The 15,803-nt window shown below is 41.4% G+C and overlaps 3 protein-coding genes and 1 long non-coding RNA gene across 6 annotated transcripts in view; 3 read left to right on the top strand and 1 right to left on the bottom strand.

Annotated features, from left to right (window-relative positions):
• The window catches only part of mrvi1 (murine retrovirus integration site 1 homolog), a 48,718-nt gene extending 44,134 nt beyond the window's left edge, over positions 1-4,584 (top strand). For all 3 annotated transcript variants that reach the window (XM_083760111.1, XM_083760109.1, XM_083760110.1), the window contains 3 exons: positions 298-429; positions 598-738; positions 3,306-4,584. In XM_083760111.1, the coding sequence (XP_083616237.1) occupies positions 298-429; positions 598-738; positions 3,306-3,561 (529 nt within the window). In that variant the 3' untranslated portion in view covers positions 3,562-4,584. The remainder of the gene's footprint in view (positions 1-297; positions 430-597; positions 739-3,305) is intronic.
• Positions 4,585-5,855: 1,271 nt separating this feature from the next.
• lyve1a (lymphatic vessel endothelial hyaluronic receptor 1a) lies at positions 5,856-9,712 on the top strand (the record flags this gene model as incomplete). Its single annotated transcript, XM_083759220.1, has 4 exons — positions 5,856-5,956; positions 6,151-6,334; positions 6,707-6,846; positions 9,597-9,712. Coding segments are annotated over exons 1-4 (522 nt in total), but the record flags the coding sequence as incomplete, so codon positions are not given.
• Positions 9,713-9,740: 28 nt separating this feature from the next.
• LOC310879135 lies at positions 9,741-10,480 on the top strand. The gene is made up of 3 exons (XR_014570947.1): positions 9,741-9,863; positions 9,958-10,036; positions 10,168-10,480. It is a non-coding gene; the product is annotated as an uncharacterized lncRNA (long non-coding RNA).
• A 2,518-nt stretch (positions 10,481-12,998) lies between these two features.
• ampd3a (adenosine monophosphate deaminase 3a) overlaps positions 12,999-15,803 on the bottom strand; it is a 19,855-nt gene continuing 17,050 nt past the window's right edge. Inside the window, exons 14-15 of the mRNA XM_083794502.1 lie at positions 13,945-14,055; positions 12,999-13,236 (exon numbers count right to left, since the gene is read on the bottom strand). Of these exons, the coding sequence (XP_083650628.1) occupies positions 13,036-13,236; positions 13,945-14,055 (312 nt within the window). The 3' untranslated portion in view covers positions 12,999-13,035. The remainder of the gene's footprint in view (positions 13,237-13,944; positions 14,056-15,803) is intronic.

Raw genomic sequence — 15,803 nt, forward strand, 5'->3', positions numbered from 1 at the left:
TGGAGAGAGGCAATAACAGTCGTGCAAAGTGCCAGTCCACTGAGATCTCATCACATTTTTAAGAGCTCCCATGTTCGCATTTTTGGCCTTTGTTTTGTTGGGTTTTACGTAAGCCCTGCCTGTGATGATGGCTCCCTGCACACACACTCGGATTCAACCACATGCTCCGGTCGGTCCATTAAGACAAGGCCACAGTGTTGTGATGGAACAGCTATAATGTCAATGTGCCGCCGTCCTCGCAGTAATCATAATTTCTGATGGCATTGGCGTTGTTCTTTCCTATCTGAAACAATGCAGTGGAAAGGGTGCGTCACAGCAGGAAGGAGAGCCATCTGCTCCAACCAAGCCTCCAGTCAACTTGGACGAGATCAGAGCAGAGATCAGAGCCGAGATCAAGGCAAAGATGGAAGAGGAGGCTTACAATAAAGGGTGAGGCTGTCTCTCCACCCCTCCCTGCATATGATCATAGTTAGATAGTTCAATGACTCCATGTGAGTCAATATACTGTACACACTGTATTATAGGCCTATATATAATATTTGCTGTTGTGGTTTAAATGTATTTATGTGCAACATACTTTGGTTAAATGTGACACAGTTACCAAGAGGGAATTAAACAAAGTAAAGAGCTCCCAGAAGTGAAAGAGGAGGAAGAGGAAGAAGAGAAAGCCGAAGAGAAGCTGCTGGTGTCGGAGAGGAAGGACGAGGAATGTGGAGGAAAGATTCTGAAGAACAGCAGGTGATTATAATAATAATAATATTACAATATAACAGCAGGTGATTGTTATTCAACAGGATACAAAAATCACACCCGTGTGAAGTGAGGGGCGCTAATATATTAAAGTCTAACTCATTTGATTAGGTGATGTAATGGTGATGTAAAACAAACGGTGCCAACACAAACATTAAACACCATTAGCGATAAAGAGACAATATGACGTTACATTATGAGTTACTTTATGACGTAAGTTTTCCCTTCATCGTCAATGGCGTTTACAACACAAACATTGAACTAAAGACAAACATTAAACCTGTGTATAGGAGGGGGCTAGCGCTCCTCAAAAATTACGAGTATCCTCAATTATTTAATTTATATTGTTGTGTCATGTAATTGTGACAGCAGGTCGCAGTTAACTATGGAATCTAGCAGTTCCTGTCAGTGTGTGTTTTGGTTGGTTGGTCGGTCGGTCCAGAGTAATCTAGTAACAGTGTGGCGACACTAGCGTTGACTCCCATTGTAACGGAAGTGCTCATTCTATTCCAATGTTCCAATGTCAGCCCATAAGCACCCGCTTTGCGGTGAGATCAAAGCGTGCCGCCACTCTCTTACTAGATTATTCTGGGTTGGTCACCCCAGGCAAGCCCCCATAGGCCCCCATATACCCCAGGCAAGCCCCCATAGGCCCCCATATACCCCAGGCAAGCCCCCATTGGCCTATATGGTGCCCAGGTCATGGTGACATCACGTGACATCATCGGGGATAGATACCTGATCTGTCGCAGTTAAGCCCATATATTGATGTAATCAATATTGGCCAGCAACTCTACATCTGACCTCAAACCCTTAGATCTCCATATATGGATATATGTCATAACCTGTTCTGACATTCCATATGTTGATCCTTCCCCATCCATCCTTCCTCTTCGATTCCACTCTTGACTGATACACCTGTCCATTCAAACTCTAGACGGGCCTACCCCAAAGTTATTAGTACAGCCGTGCCCGGCAGCTGGCGAAAACTAGAGTTCTCAACAGGCCCACCTGTCCGTTACAGTAACACCTCAAATCATCATAATACAGTTGGTGTGTGTCTGTGTGTCTGTGTCTGTGTGTGTGTGTCACTGTGCGTGTGTTAGGTTGTGAAAACCAACCAAAAGCTATTTTCGTGCTCGGACAGACCCAGCCAGCCAGGGACACACATACTGTAGCTGTCTATAGGAAATATTTGAATATTTACTTCAATAGAATAGCTGATTGTGGCGTGCGTGCGCACCTGTAGACCCTTTGACCCTAATGAACAACTCCACCGTTATCTCTTCATGTATTGTGTGTAGCATGTAAAAACACCAGCTGTACTTCATCTTTTATATCGCTTGCTATCACTGCACTACAATACCCAGAATGCTTTACTCTAGGTGTTCACGTGATTGTCTGACTTGGAACAGGTTGGACTTTATCCTCACTGGTGGTCTCGTTTGTCCAGGGCGGCCGGTGCCTCTGCTTCTTGTATTTGTATTTCCTTGTATTTCTAGCTCATACTGTAGCTCATACTGTAGCTCATACTGTAGCTCATACACAGTAAAACCCTCAGTGTTTGTTTATCTCAGAGTTGAATTAACACGGAGGACTTTACTGTGTGGTAGTCGAGGAAGTTCAGGTCTCTAGCCCATTCTGACCTGAGATCAGATTCTAAAAGTGTCTTCGATTTAAAAAAATAGCAGACCTACAAGCTCGTATGAGCTTGTAGATCTGCTATTTTTAAATAGCTAAAGCACGACATGATGCTAACACCAAAATGGGTTCCCGCCCAAAATGGGCTAGTTCAGCTTGCATGCCAGTGACATCATCGTAGCGTACACCACTCTGGAACTTTGTACAGTTGATGTTGGAACTATTCACAGGCTGAAATAATACCATGACTCAATCACAGGAACAAGGTACAATCAACAAGAGGTCAAGAGATTAAGTTTTACATTTTAATTGCATTTTTTAATAATGATCTTAAAGAAAGTCTCCATTACCTTATACGCGACACCCCACAGGCCTATTGCATTCTCAAGTAGAATAAACAGTTCGAATCAGTAAGTAACCATATCAAATATTGTAAAATGTAACTGAAAATGAAATATTGTAAATTTTTGGATGATGACTTGACCTTTTCATTATGATGGCCTTTGAGACATGCACTGTACAGTATGTTATTGGGTGTGCATTACAAATGGATGGGGAAACAAAGATCTAACACCTTTCTATAAGTTATACAACAATTGTTTACCTTATTGTCTCTATGTAGTTGTATTAGGGCTAATATGCCATTAGGAGCCATAACACTGTCTTAGTCAGAGTCTTCTGTTCTGTCTCTGAAACATCAAGGCGACCCCAGTGATGATAATATGTAAATAGATGTTTATACAGTAAACCTATGAGTATGAACCTTGCACACCTTCAAGCTAATTAATAATGTTGCTCAATGCTTTACTGGGCCTATAATATTGTTCATTCTGTTACAGTTCAGTTTATTTAAAGAGCCATGTGTGGATCTGTAGGTAAATAAAGCCATTGTCTTCTCTATGTTATCTTTACAGCAAGATGGAAGAGGTGCTTCTCATCCTCGATAGAATCTGCCCAAACTTCCCCAAGATGTTCGGGCGGAACCGACTTCTCTGGATTACCCTGAGCTTTTTCCTGTTCTTATTTATAGTTGTCAACATTTTTACATACGTCAGTGACTACTCCAATGGCCACGGGGACATGTCAGGAGAAAAAGATATTGCCCCGGGAAAGAAGAAGATCTTTGGACTGAATGTAGCATCGCAACCAAAGAGCCCCTCCACAGAATGACACATACCGAAGACAACTCCATATCACCACAACGGCAACTTGAAGATGTATATTTGTTTGGATTTTGTGTTCTTTTCTTTTTTCATCAGTGTTTCTCAACCAATGGTTCATGTACCACTAGTGATCCATCAAATACACAAAGAAACCCCTTTGAACTGAGAGGCATAATAGTGGTGGCTGTGGAGGGGAAACCTTGAAATCTGTCTGTTAAGGGCTTGATATACTTTGCACACTGAAAATAGCAGATTTATAAGCTTACAACGCATCACGTATGTGGCACATTGTGAGCTTGTAGATCAGCTATTTAAAAATAAATAATAATAATAATAATAATAATAATATAGAAGTGTGTTATATGCCTTATTAAGTAAATATATACAGTAGAGTAGCCTATTGGTGGGTTGGTGGTCCTTGAGGATTGTTAGTGGTCCACTGTCACACCACTGAAATAAATGATTTGTGATTAAGTTCTGTAATAGAACTATTGCCAGACTGCGGTGGTGAGGAAAGGTGTAGATAATTTCTGTTTAGGGACCAATTTAATAAATATTTATTTACATTGGATACATACATTAATAATGCTTTCCTGCTCTGTTACTCTGAATGTTGTCTCGAGGGAGGGATGGATTTCTGTTAAATGCAGCAATAATAGATACAAAGTGTACATTAATCTACACTCTAATGTGTATTTCTCAGGTTCAGCTGATTGAAAGAAAAAGCCTGTGAGAAATGTTAACATACGATATTTAAATAGAGGTTAAGAGAATGTGTTGTGCCTTCGGTAAAATGTCTATATTGTGTATTTTAAACAGACCTTTAGAATTTTGAATAATAAGCACATTCCAAAGTAGTTCCTTAAGTGCAATACTTTGCAGCTGATTGCTCATTTGTGTTGTTAATTGTGTCGTCACAGCACTGAACGTTTCTTTATGTATGAGAGCACTCTGTAGAGACAGCACATCATGACTTACTTCTGTTCCTTCCTAGCCACATGCGTGTCTACCTGTGTATGGTTTTTATTTTCTGCAACTTCACCTTTAAATAAAGGTGCATGAAACCATGCTGTCTATCATTGTCATGGGGTAAAACGTAGAGGGCAGAGGAGGTAAAACAAACAGCTGTTATGAGTATCCTGTGTATTGGTTTCCCCAGGGGGGCCCATGGCTCATTTAAGGCAGTAAAGCCAATAATACGATTTTGATTGATTTATTTATGAACAGTTTTCAGAATTACAGTACATTTCAAGCACAAACTCAATACAAAGACTGTTAACTGTGAGTGGACGAGGAAAGTCTTCTGCGATCCCACTGTGCAATTCCAATAAAAATGAATATAACAATAATGGTAACTCAATATCTCTCAGATATCTGTTAAGTAGGTCATAAAAAAATGCCTACTCACCGACCGACGCCTCAGAGCTGACAAAAACACGCACTGCCCATTTGCCCCGTTTGCGTCATTTCCCCCTGGCAGGGGTTTTGATGAGGTGTTTTTCTGGAAGTGGGATGTCGCTGTGATGTCAAAAGGCTCATCAGAGGATGCTGGGGTTCACATGTTTGTTCATCACTGTGTAATGCCCAGAGGAGGAAATCATTTGGCGTTAGATATCCCATCCCATTCCAGCACTGGGCAATGACGTAAAGATTTATTGACTGCAGAATTAATTAACTCCAATGTTTTCATTATTTCAAACATCAATTTGTATTGAGCTTGTTTGATCACTGTGGTCAAACTATGATTTTATTAGTGTGTTTTTGCATACATTTTTGTTAGGGTGAAAAAAAAGCGGGGGATTTTCATAATAGTTTTCATAATAATTCCATTATTCTTGGTTAATATAGTAATTAACATCAAGAATAATCTTGTTTTTTAATGCATCTCAGCATCTGTTCTATTCTGTTGTTTGAAGGAGATAACATTTTTTTTCTTGCATTATTTATTATTTATGTTTTGTATACAGTATATATATATATATACAAATTCTAAATGTAACACATGTTTTGATCAACCCTAACCCTAATGCAAGATTTCTATCGGTTTGTGTTGTAAAATATATTTCTTTTGTCTTTCTTTTTTCCCCCTAGTGTTTTTCCCTTCATTATTCTTGGAGCAGGTTCCTAAAGCATCTGATTGCTCTTTATTTGACCTGCCAACAGTACTTCCCTCTTCCTTTTCCCTTACTCGCTGGTAATCTCCAAATCCTACAAACTACAGTCACCCCTGTGTAACCCCTTCATTTGACTCTCAGCCACACGCTGTGTTAGACCTGTCATCCTCACTCATCCATCTACTACTGTAACTACTGCATTGAATATGATCTGGCTGTGGAGTATCTCCGTGTTGCACTGCATCACTCTGGCCATCTCAGATCAAAATATTGACAGACCATACAGGGGTAAGGAATTTATTTATTGATATTTGGTATGTTTGTATTTTTTTATTATCTATGCAAAATGTGTAGCCAGCTTTTGGAAAGTGTTTGCATGCACTGATCACAGTAGCCTATACTAAACAATTTTTTGGAAAATAATCAATGTGGTAAATTATTTAACAGGTTTATTCATCTATTAATTTGATCATTTTTTTCAGTTACACCTGCAGCGGGCCATAGCATTGCTGGGGTGTTCCAGGTCAGCCACGTGAATGTCTACAACCAGCCTCACTATGCCTACAACGCCTCTGAGGCCAGGGAGGTGTGCCAGTCCCTCGGCACCACCATCGCTTCAAAAGCCCAAGTGCTGGAGTCTCTCACACAGGGTTTGGAGACATGCAGGTAAGAGTAAGGACGCCTACAAAAAGGTAGATGTACATTTGATACAGACTTATAGCATGTTATGTAGACAGCACTATAATTGCATTGTATGTAGTCATAGCACGTCATAGTACATATGTATAGCATAGTATAGTATATATGTATAGTTTCATTATATAGATATTCCACTGTTACGTTCTTACGCATGTTTCATGATAAATTATTTTTATGTGATTCCCATGCTTTTTTGTTCTTGCTTAATGTAAGTCGCTCTGGATTAAGAGCGTCTGCTAAATGCCTAAATTGTAAATTGTACACCAGTTTGCAGTGAAATCCTGAGAGGGTACAAATGGATCCGTAATGGTCCACCTTTGTAATTTCCTACATCTACAGGTTTGGATGGATTGATGAACATTTCGCCGTCATCCCTCGGATAAAGCCCAGTGAGAGCTGTGGTCAGAACCGGACTGGGTTGGTGCCGTGGCGGGCTGCGGTCACTCGGACCTTTGATGTGTTCTGCTTTAATGAATCAGGTACTGTGTTCTCTTTACACATGCTTTTCATACCAAACATTGACCCGTTCTGACCTGAGATCAGATTCTAAAAATGTCTTCTACATCCTGACAGTTCTCTGAAAAAGCTGTTTCTATGTCAGTCGGTCTTCGATTTTTCAAAAATAGCAGACCTACAAGCTCGTAGATGAGCTTGTAGATCTGCTATTTTTCAATAGCTAAAGCATGACATAATGCTAACACCAAAAGGGGTTCCTGCCCAAAATGGGTTGTTAAAGATGGAGTGCCACCATTGTTTTCCACTCTAAAACATGATCATCAGGTATTATTACAATATAAGGGGGAAGAACTTTTTCCAAAAAGTGTACAGTATTTGTTAAAATCATGCTTTTATGTGGACACGCCCACCAGTTCATTAAGTATGCCTGGTTTGCCTGGTGGGTGGTGATGGGCGGTGATCCACCTGAACTGAAGCCGCACCCACAGCTGTAGTTGTATGATAAAGGGGGAGGGGTTAGGGGAGGGGCTGATAGTGTGATGTCACTATATTACTGTTTACTTCATTGGCCCATTTGACTTTCAAGGGTTCAGCCTCCAGGAAGAAACCGTAAATACAAAGTGAATACACCATTGCACATAAAAACAACTCCAGGGTGTCTAATGAAGTATACTGTCACCTCATAGACACATGAAAAACTGGAAAAATACAAAAAAAGGGAACTCGCTTACAAACGTCATTTAAAGCTGCACTCTATCTGTATTATTCATATCCTTCCTGAGACAAGTGCTGATATTTTTTTCCACTGAGCTAATACAGCATGCCTGCTTGCTCAGGGGATAAATATAATTTTAACCTTCAGGCCAGTAGTGCATGGTCATACATTACCAGACCACAGGATAAAAGACTTAATATAATAGAAGAGCAGGGAGGCAAAATACAACCACTTCAGTTATGTTAGTTAAATAAATAAATAAATAAATACATAAATATATAACGGTTAGCAGTTGTATTATATTAAGCCATTCTGTTGGTTGGTTGGTCTGTCCTTCGAGGCCAAAATGTTCAAACAAAAAGCGTTTATCACGAATGACATGCCTGTTATGACCTACGACAGACAGAATGACATGCCTGTTATGACCTACGACAGACAGAATGACATGCCTGTTATGACCTACGACAGACAGAATTACATGCCTTTTATGACCTACGACAGACAGATTTACATGCCTGTTATGACCTACGACAGACAGAATTACATGCCTGTTATGACCTACGACAGACAGAATTACATGCCTGTTATGACCTATGACAGACAGAATTACATGCATTTTATGACCTATGACAGACAGAATGACATGCCTGTTATGACCTATGACAGACAGAATTACATGCATTTTATGACCTATGACAGAATGACATGCCTGTTATGACCTACGACAGACAGAATGACATGCCTGTTATGACCTACGACAGACAGACATGCCTGTTATGACCTACGACAGACAGAATTACATGCCTGTTATGACCTACGACAGACAGAATTACATGCCTGTTATGACCTACGACAGACGGAATTACATGCCTTTTATGACCTACGACAGAATGACATGCCTGTTATGACCTACGACAGACAGAATGACATGCCTGCTCTACTGTGTCACAGACACAGATGCAACAATAATCTTTTGATGAATCCTCAATAGATTACAGATATTAGGCAAAATCTGAAATCTGGTCTGTTAGAATAAATCAACATATTATCATGAAACCTCAAATCTCCACATTTCAGCTGTTTTTTTGTTTGTAAATGAATGCCTTATTTTGTCATACAGTGTCACAAAAAAGTAGCCGATCTACAAGCTATGCATCACGATCGATGCAATGAGCTGTGGCCTTGCACATCTGCTATTCTTTTGAATATTTTGAAGTCTGTCTGTGGGTTTTATAAATATTGAACCAATGAAAGGTTTTAACCAAAGCTTATGTGACTATATACTTTGGATCCATAACGCTGGTTATTTCCTGAAAAGTAACACGTTTTCCACACAGACAGTGACAATATTATATATTTGAAATGTACTGAAAAATATCTCCAAATACAGTATTCTATTAAATATTATGCATGAATGACCCTGTAGATTGAACCTGAACCTGTGTTTTATGGGCATTCCTAGAAGTCTTCTTAGCAGCACTTTCACTCATTGTATGAGCAGATGAGTCTGAAAGGAAATGGGGAACATTGAGAAAACAGGGACTTCCTGTGTAGTCCCAGAGGCCCTGTAACAAAGTAAAAAGGAAACGCTTCACCCCCCCCCCCCCCCCCCCCCCCCCAGCTACAGTGACACTCAACATGAGATATGTCCAATTATTGATTGTGTTATTGAGACGTGCACTTAACCCATTTTGGCCATGACGTCGAAATTTAAAAAATGTCTTCTAAATGATGACAATTTTCGGAAATACCTCATGTTTCTGTATCAGTGGTGCTCAATATTTCATGTCAAAGACCCCCATCTGAAAATATGATGTTCCAGGGACCCCTCGGAAGCAAAGATTTGAGTTAAAAAAGTTCACTCCGAAAGAATATACATTCAAAGATTTGAGCCACATTTTCACGACTTATAGCAGACCTACAAGCTCGTAAGTGGCGCGCTATGAGCTTGTAGATCTGATATTTTTCAATGGTTAAAGCATAACATAATGCTTAAAACACCAAAAGGGGTTCCCGCCCAGAGGTTAACATTCTGTCATGTAACTGCATTTATTACAGATGTGACACAATTGAAGGATGCCACAACCGATAGCCCGTTGACCACAAAGACTCACCGGGGGCACGCACAACTTCCTTCCCAGGCCTCAACCTCCACCTCCAATCCCCAGAAAACATTTAACCCTCGTCTAGACAATTGGCCAAATCCAGCCCGGTCCATCCCTGGATCACTCTCTTCCCCTACGCTCCTTTTGACTGTTTCCGAAAGTCCAGAGACAAGAACAGATGTACCTCAGGCACTGAGCAGCTCACAGTCATCTATTGGAGGTATGAGATATTTACGTCTTGTCATCATCAGTGTTTGTTTGTTTATTTAGTTATTTTTTATTTATTTATGTCTCTCCCTATTTTATTGTTTCAGCTCCAGCAAAGGCGTTGGTCATCACCTCAATCTGTGTACTTCTTATAGCAGCAATAGCCATCCTTGGATATTTGAAGATGTGGGTGGTTTTGGTTTTTAAAAACAAACAAATAATTTCCCCGGCCTATAAGACAACTGTTTGTACGATAAATTATTATAACATAATTATAACATTTGCTCAATCTCTTGATTCTCTTCATCTGAATATAGGAACCAGAGCTGTTCTCTGAGCTGGGATGTGAAGCAGCCGGATGAATACATCGAGACAGAAGAATGGACGACGTGTGTGAAGGTGAAGAAGACTGTGAAGGATCCACAGATAAATGCACAGGAGGAGGAGGTGCAGATTGACGTGCAGAAGTAAGCAAAGCAAAGTTGCCATGTTTACCCAGGGTAACTGGACTAAGCTCAAGAACTTGTTTACAGCCAGGCCCTGCTCATAGAACATTTCATGGTAGGGGTTCAATGCCTTGCTCAAGGACACTTCAGCGGTGGTAATTTTAACATGCCGGTCCGGGGATACGAACTAGCGACCTTCCGATAAGAAGACCGCTCCGCAAACCGTTCGGCCACCGCTGCTGAAGCAATGACATACGACCAACATTTGTGCCCACACCGTAGGTCACCGTGAACTCCTCCTAATCATTTAACTCTGAAGGTGTCTATTTTTACATCCTTTCTACATCCTTTTTACACTCTCAGAGCAAAATGCACATGATGTTTTTGCTGTACAGACTATGTCACTGAACAAATATATATGTCACTGAACAAATATATGTCACTGAACAAATATATGTGTCACTGAACAAATATATATGTCACTGAACAAATATATGTCACTGAACAAATATATATGTCACTGAACAAATATATATGTCACTGAACAAATATATGTCACTGAACAAATATATGTCACTGAACAAATGTATATGTCACTGAACAAATACTGAATACTGAACCTGGTTAGAAAATCTTTTTTATGAGGGTGGGAATGTTTGTCCTTGATTGTGTGTTGCTTTGAAGTAGTTAGGAAAAAATGCATTTATTTATTGCATAATTGTACATGCTTAGATGTTCATTCATTGTGCATATTATGAGATAATAATTGATACATTTTGTTACATCTCAATGAGCATGATGCTCTGTGCTGGGTAATATTAGCCACTAGATGGCAGTGTTTGCAATAAAACAAAGCTAAACAAAACAATACAGCTCTTGTGTGTGTTTTGCTATTATTTTTCTCTGTTCATTGTCTCCACCAGGCTGAAGTCATAGGGAGAGAGTATGTTTTGCACTCTGTCCGTCCGTCCGTCTGTCCGTGTGCGTGCGTGCGTCCGTCTGTTAACAGCTAATCTCCGGCACCGTTAACCCGGTTGATGCCATATTTTGCACACACACTCCCTGGATGCCAATGATGAACCTCTGCCCCAAATGTTCCAGAACGGCTTGTTATAGCGCCCCCAGGAGGCCGACTTTTGAAAAACAAATTATTTTTATATTACTCCTCCAGATTCTGTCCTAAAATCCCACAAATCGTTACAGACTATCTATACTAATACTATAGATCTGTCCAATATTTCATATTCCATCCTAATTGGCTAACATTGGCTTTCAAAGTTTGCAGGATTGGCCCCGTTTTGAACAAAAAGCCTCAAATCATCAACGCAGCGTGCAATTTACGTGAAATCTTTCACAGACTTTCCTACTAGGCTGAGGAATATATCCCACCCTTTTCACATTGACCTGTTATAGTGCCACCAACAAGTGGATTTTTGCTAAACACATTTTTGGAACAAAATGCCTCAAATCATCCAATTGCCATCCAAGGCGTGAGAAGAAATGGCAAGAATTGGCCTATTATAGCGCCACCAGGAGGCCACAACCTGACCTGCCCTGGTGGAGACCTGTCCTATTATAGCGCCACCAGGAGGCCACAACCTGACCTGCCCTGGTGGAGACCTGTCCTATTATAGCGCCACCAGGAGGCCACAACCTGACCTGCCCTGGTGGAGACCTGTGCCCTGAGGGGAACTTTATCTAGTTAAGGGACCAAGCAGTCCTGAAAGTCTGCTTGAAAAAAAACCCAGACAAAAACAATAAAGCTTATTGTTTTTGTCTGTTTTTTTTTTCTGTCTGTCTGTCTGTCTGTCTGTCTGTCTGTCTGTCTGTCTGTCTGTCTGTGGCAGTGGGGTGAAATATGCCCATATGATCTCTAGACATTCGCAGCAATAACGGGCAGGCTGAGGCACAGATATGCCCAAATGTGGATATGCTCTAACTAGCATTAGGGTGGCTATTGTGTCTGACGTCACACACACGCCCATATATGAAGATCTCTGATCAGCACAAAATGATTTTGTCCAGAGTAAGGCTTTCAGTTTTACTAGTTGACTAGTTACCTAGTTTACTTCTTTTTTTTTTTTTTTACATTTAAAATCTTTTTTTACAAAAAAACTAGTCAACTATAGTATCAACAAGGTCAATTAGTGGATTTACTAGTCGACTAGTTGCTTAAAGCCCTAGCCCAGAGAGGGAGAATCTATTTAAACATAACCCGCCCAATGCTGGATGGTAGAACTGAACGTGCTGATTGACAATAACCCATAGCTGGGCAAGCTGAAACTATGTTTTTGTCTTGTATACAGTATACAGCAAAGTGAGTCGGTTTCATCCAGTTAGGAGTTAGGATCAGCTGACTGACTTGGTGCAACTATGGGATCTGTCATCTCAGGTCTATTTGTTCTTGGAGAAGATTTATTCCAGTAGCCTAGCGGCTAGCACTGATGATAGTCAATGACTGAAATGTTTGTTCTTTTTTTTTAAATCCATTTGTATTTATTTTTGAAATTTGAGCACTGTTTGACCGCATAGCTGTCTTTAAAGATACCGGTCGATATTTAATTAATAGTTTTTGTTTTAATTGATAGGCTTTCGAGGCCAGGGACATTGTTGTGCAAGTATCTATTGCTGTCCTCTTCAGTTTGACTTCTATGTAGACAAACTGCAACCTTTTGACAAACCATCATTACCACAGTACAGTATCATAGTATCCTGACTGTTCATCATGCTTGGATTATCTTATGTCTTCATGTGAGGTCCATGTTCCTCTGTCCGGGCACTCATAGCTTCAGACTTCACTGCATCTGCTAAGAAGCTCAGTTCGTTGCACAGAGTCTCACGCCGAAAGGCCATGCGGATCTGTGCTACGTTGGTCCGACGGATGTCATTACCCTCAGGTCCATCTTTCAAGTAGTTCACGCCTAAGAAGTCTTGCTTCTCCTGTATAAAAAAAATCACAGGGATTTTACAAACATCCGTAAAGGTCCAGATTACAATGAATGCATGATGCAACACATTCAGAATTCCTGACCAGTAACTTACTTCATTACTTTAGTGTTATAATAACATGATAGATCTGGACATGACTAATTAAAACGATGGAGTTTTTTTTTTTTTAATCCCACGATTTTGTAACCCATTTTTCACCCCTGTGTCAATCATCTAATGTGATCCTGGGCTCTACACACCCTCCGCCAACCTGGGGAGAGCAACGGACTTGAACTCATGCTTCCTTCATGCTTGAGTGTCCAAGTTGCTCCTTTACACCTGACAGGGGGGAGTTTCCCTGGTTGGACGTAGCGCGTGGAAGGAACACGTTATTCCAACCAGTTCCTTTCCCCTCCATCAGGCGCCCCGGCTGGCCAGGGGGAGGCAGTTTAGAGACCAGGATTACTGCATGTTTTTGTGAGGGTACCTACCCTATAGGGGACACGGGGAGAACATGTGAGGGTACCTACCCTAGGGGACACGGGGAGAACATGTGAGGGTACCTACCCTAGGGGACACAGGGAGAACATGTGAGGGTACCTACCCTAGGGGACACGGGGAGAACATGTGAGGGTACCTACCCTAGGGGACACGGGGAGAACATGCAAACTCCACACAGAACGATGGAGAAAGTTAAAGTTGGTAATAAGTTAAACGTACCTGGTGAGACAGGCCACTCTGCAGCACACTGTTCCTGGCTATTTCACACACGTCACACGTGCTGAGCTTCCACAGCTGAGCTGCAATGGCATACTCCTCCATTAGGGGCTCCTGGATGGTGACAAACGTGATGCCTGGGATTAGAATTGTCCAACCACGTTCATCCTGTTGTCCCTAGTGTTTGGGCATACCGTATATCAATATGTACAAGCTGCTCACACACATTGGGATGTTGTAGATCAGCTATATTAGCGATTGTGGGGGTAGGGTGGGCTGTAGCCCTGAAACATGACTGTCGCAAGTTAACTGAAGCCAGTTTTACGCGATCGCTACATTTACACTGAAAACGTGTACATAAATGTTCAGATTTCAAATATAAAGTACTCACCACGTGTGTGGTGTTAGAAATTAGCTGGGACAGCGATTAGCATTGCTGCATTGTCTGCGTTGTTTAATAAAGGGCATTTTTATCCGAGTGCCCGGCCGGCTATACTTTTCTCAAACGGGGTCCGTTTGGAAAATTCACAGTTGCGTACCGGGAGCGCACTCGCCTATTAGTTTGTATTGGCAGTGCGATCAGTGTGCCTATATCGAACACACCCAGTGTTTCAGAGTGCCACACAAAAAGAAAAGGAGCAATACCTTTTTTCCAGGATGTTACACTTACAGTATATTCATGTCTTTACCTTAGTGTAGTGGAACTGCATCGGGTCATCTGTGGACAGGATATTACAGTATATTCATGTCTTTACCTTAGTGTATTGGAAATGCATAGGGTCATCTGTGGACAGGATGTTACAGTACATATATATTCATGTCTTTACCTTAGTGTAGTGGAACTGCATCGGGTCATCTGTGGACAGGATGTTACAGTACATATATATTCATGTCTTTACCTTAGTGTAGTGGAACTGCATCGGGTCATCTGTGGACAGGATGTTAGGTCAGATTCTCACCTAATACTTCGGTAGACTCAGATCCGTATGGGCGGGGAAATTGGGATTCTTGCATATTTAATTGGCTGCGGTTTGCCTTCACACTGTCATTCGCAGCAATTGGAAACGCAGCAGGGGGGATCTTTATCAATGTGGTGATAAAATTACACTCATAATGTGCATGTGTCGTGCCGTCTGGGACCCCCCCCCCCCCCCCCCTCTCTCTCTCTCTACGCACGCAGCCGCCACACACTGTTCTTTTGGGCATGCAGCACAGCGCTGCATGAGCGCACTGATATAACTCCCCAGTCCCACACAGTGACAGCACTCCATGTTTACGGCACGCACAGACAGACAGACAGAATATTATGTAGGCTATAATACACTGCAGTGTTTTTATGTGTTTTCTTAAGCAATTGATTAATGTACACGTCCTCATTTCGATCAGGGCTTCAGTCTCCTTATTCGACCACGTCTATCCACAGTAACGGGACATCTTTGCGCTGCGTAAAATATGCCTTCTCCGTCTCCAACTGTGTTCAGCTCCTCACCCACCACATTATGTTTGCTTCATTTCCTTTATTTACTGCGGATTGCATTCACACCTGCACCGAATCGTAGTCAAGTGCGATTCGAAGCGAAGCGAAACCCACGTTTTTGGGCGGAGTAAAATGCGGTTATTTGCTGCGCATTAGGATTCGAATGAGCCTTCACACCTGCCAAACGGAGCGCACTTTCTGACAATGCGCAGCAGGATTCGTTTTAATCGCAGCAAAGCTCTCTGGTATGAATGTGACCTTACAGTACATATATATTCATGTCTTTACCTTAGTGTAGTGGAACTGCATCGGGTCATCTGTGGACAGGATGTTACAGTATATTCATGTCTTTACAGTACCTTAGTGTAGTGGAACTGCATCGGGT

This window comes from Protomyctophum parallelum (assembly GCF_964188405.1).
Source record: "Protomyctophum parallelum genome assembly, chromosome: 2".
Lineage (NCBI taxonomy): Eukaryota > Metazoa > Chordata > Actinopteri > Myctophiformes > Myctophidae > Protomyctophum > Protomyctophum parallelum.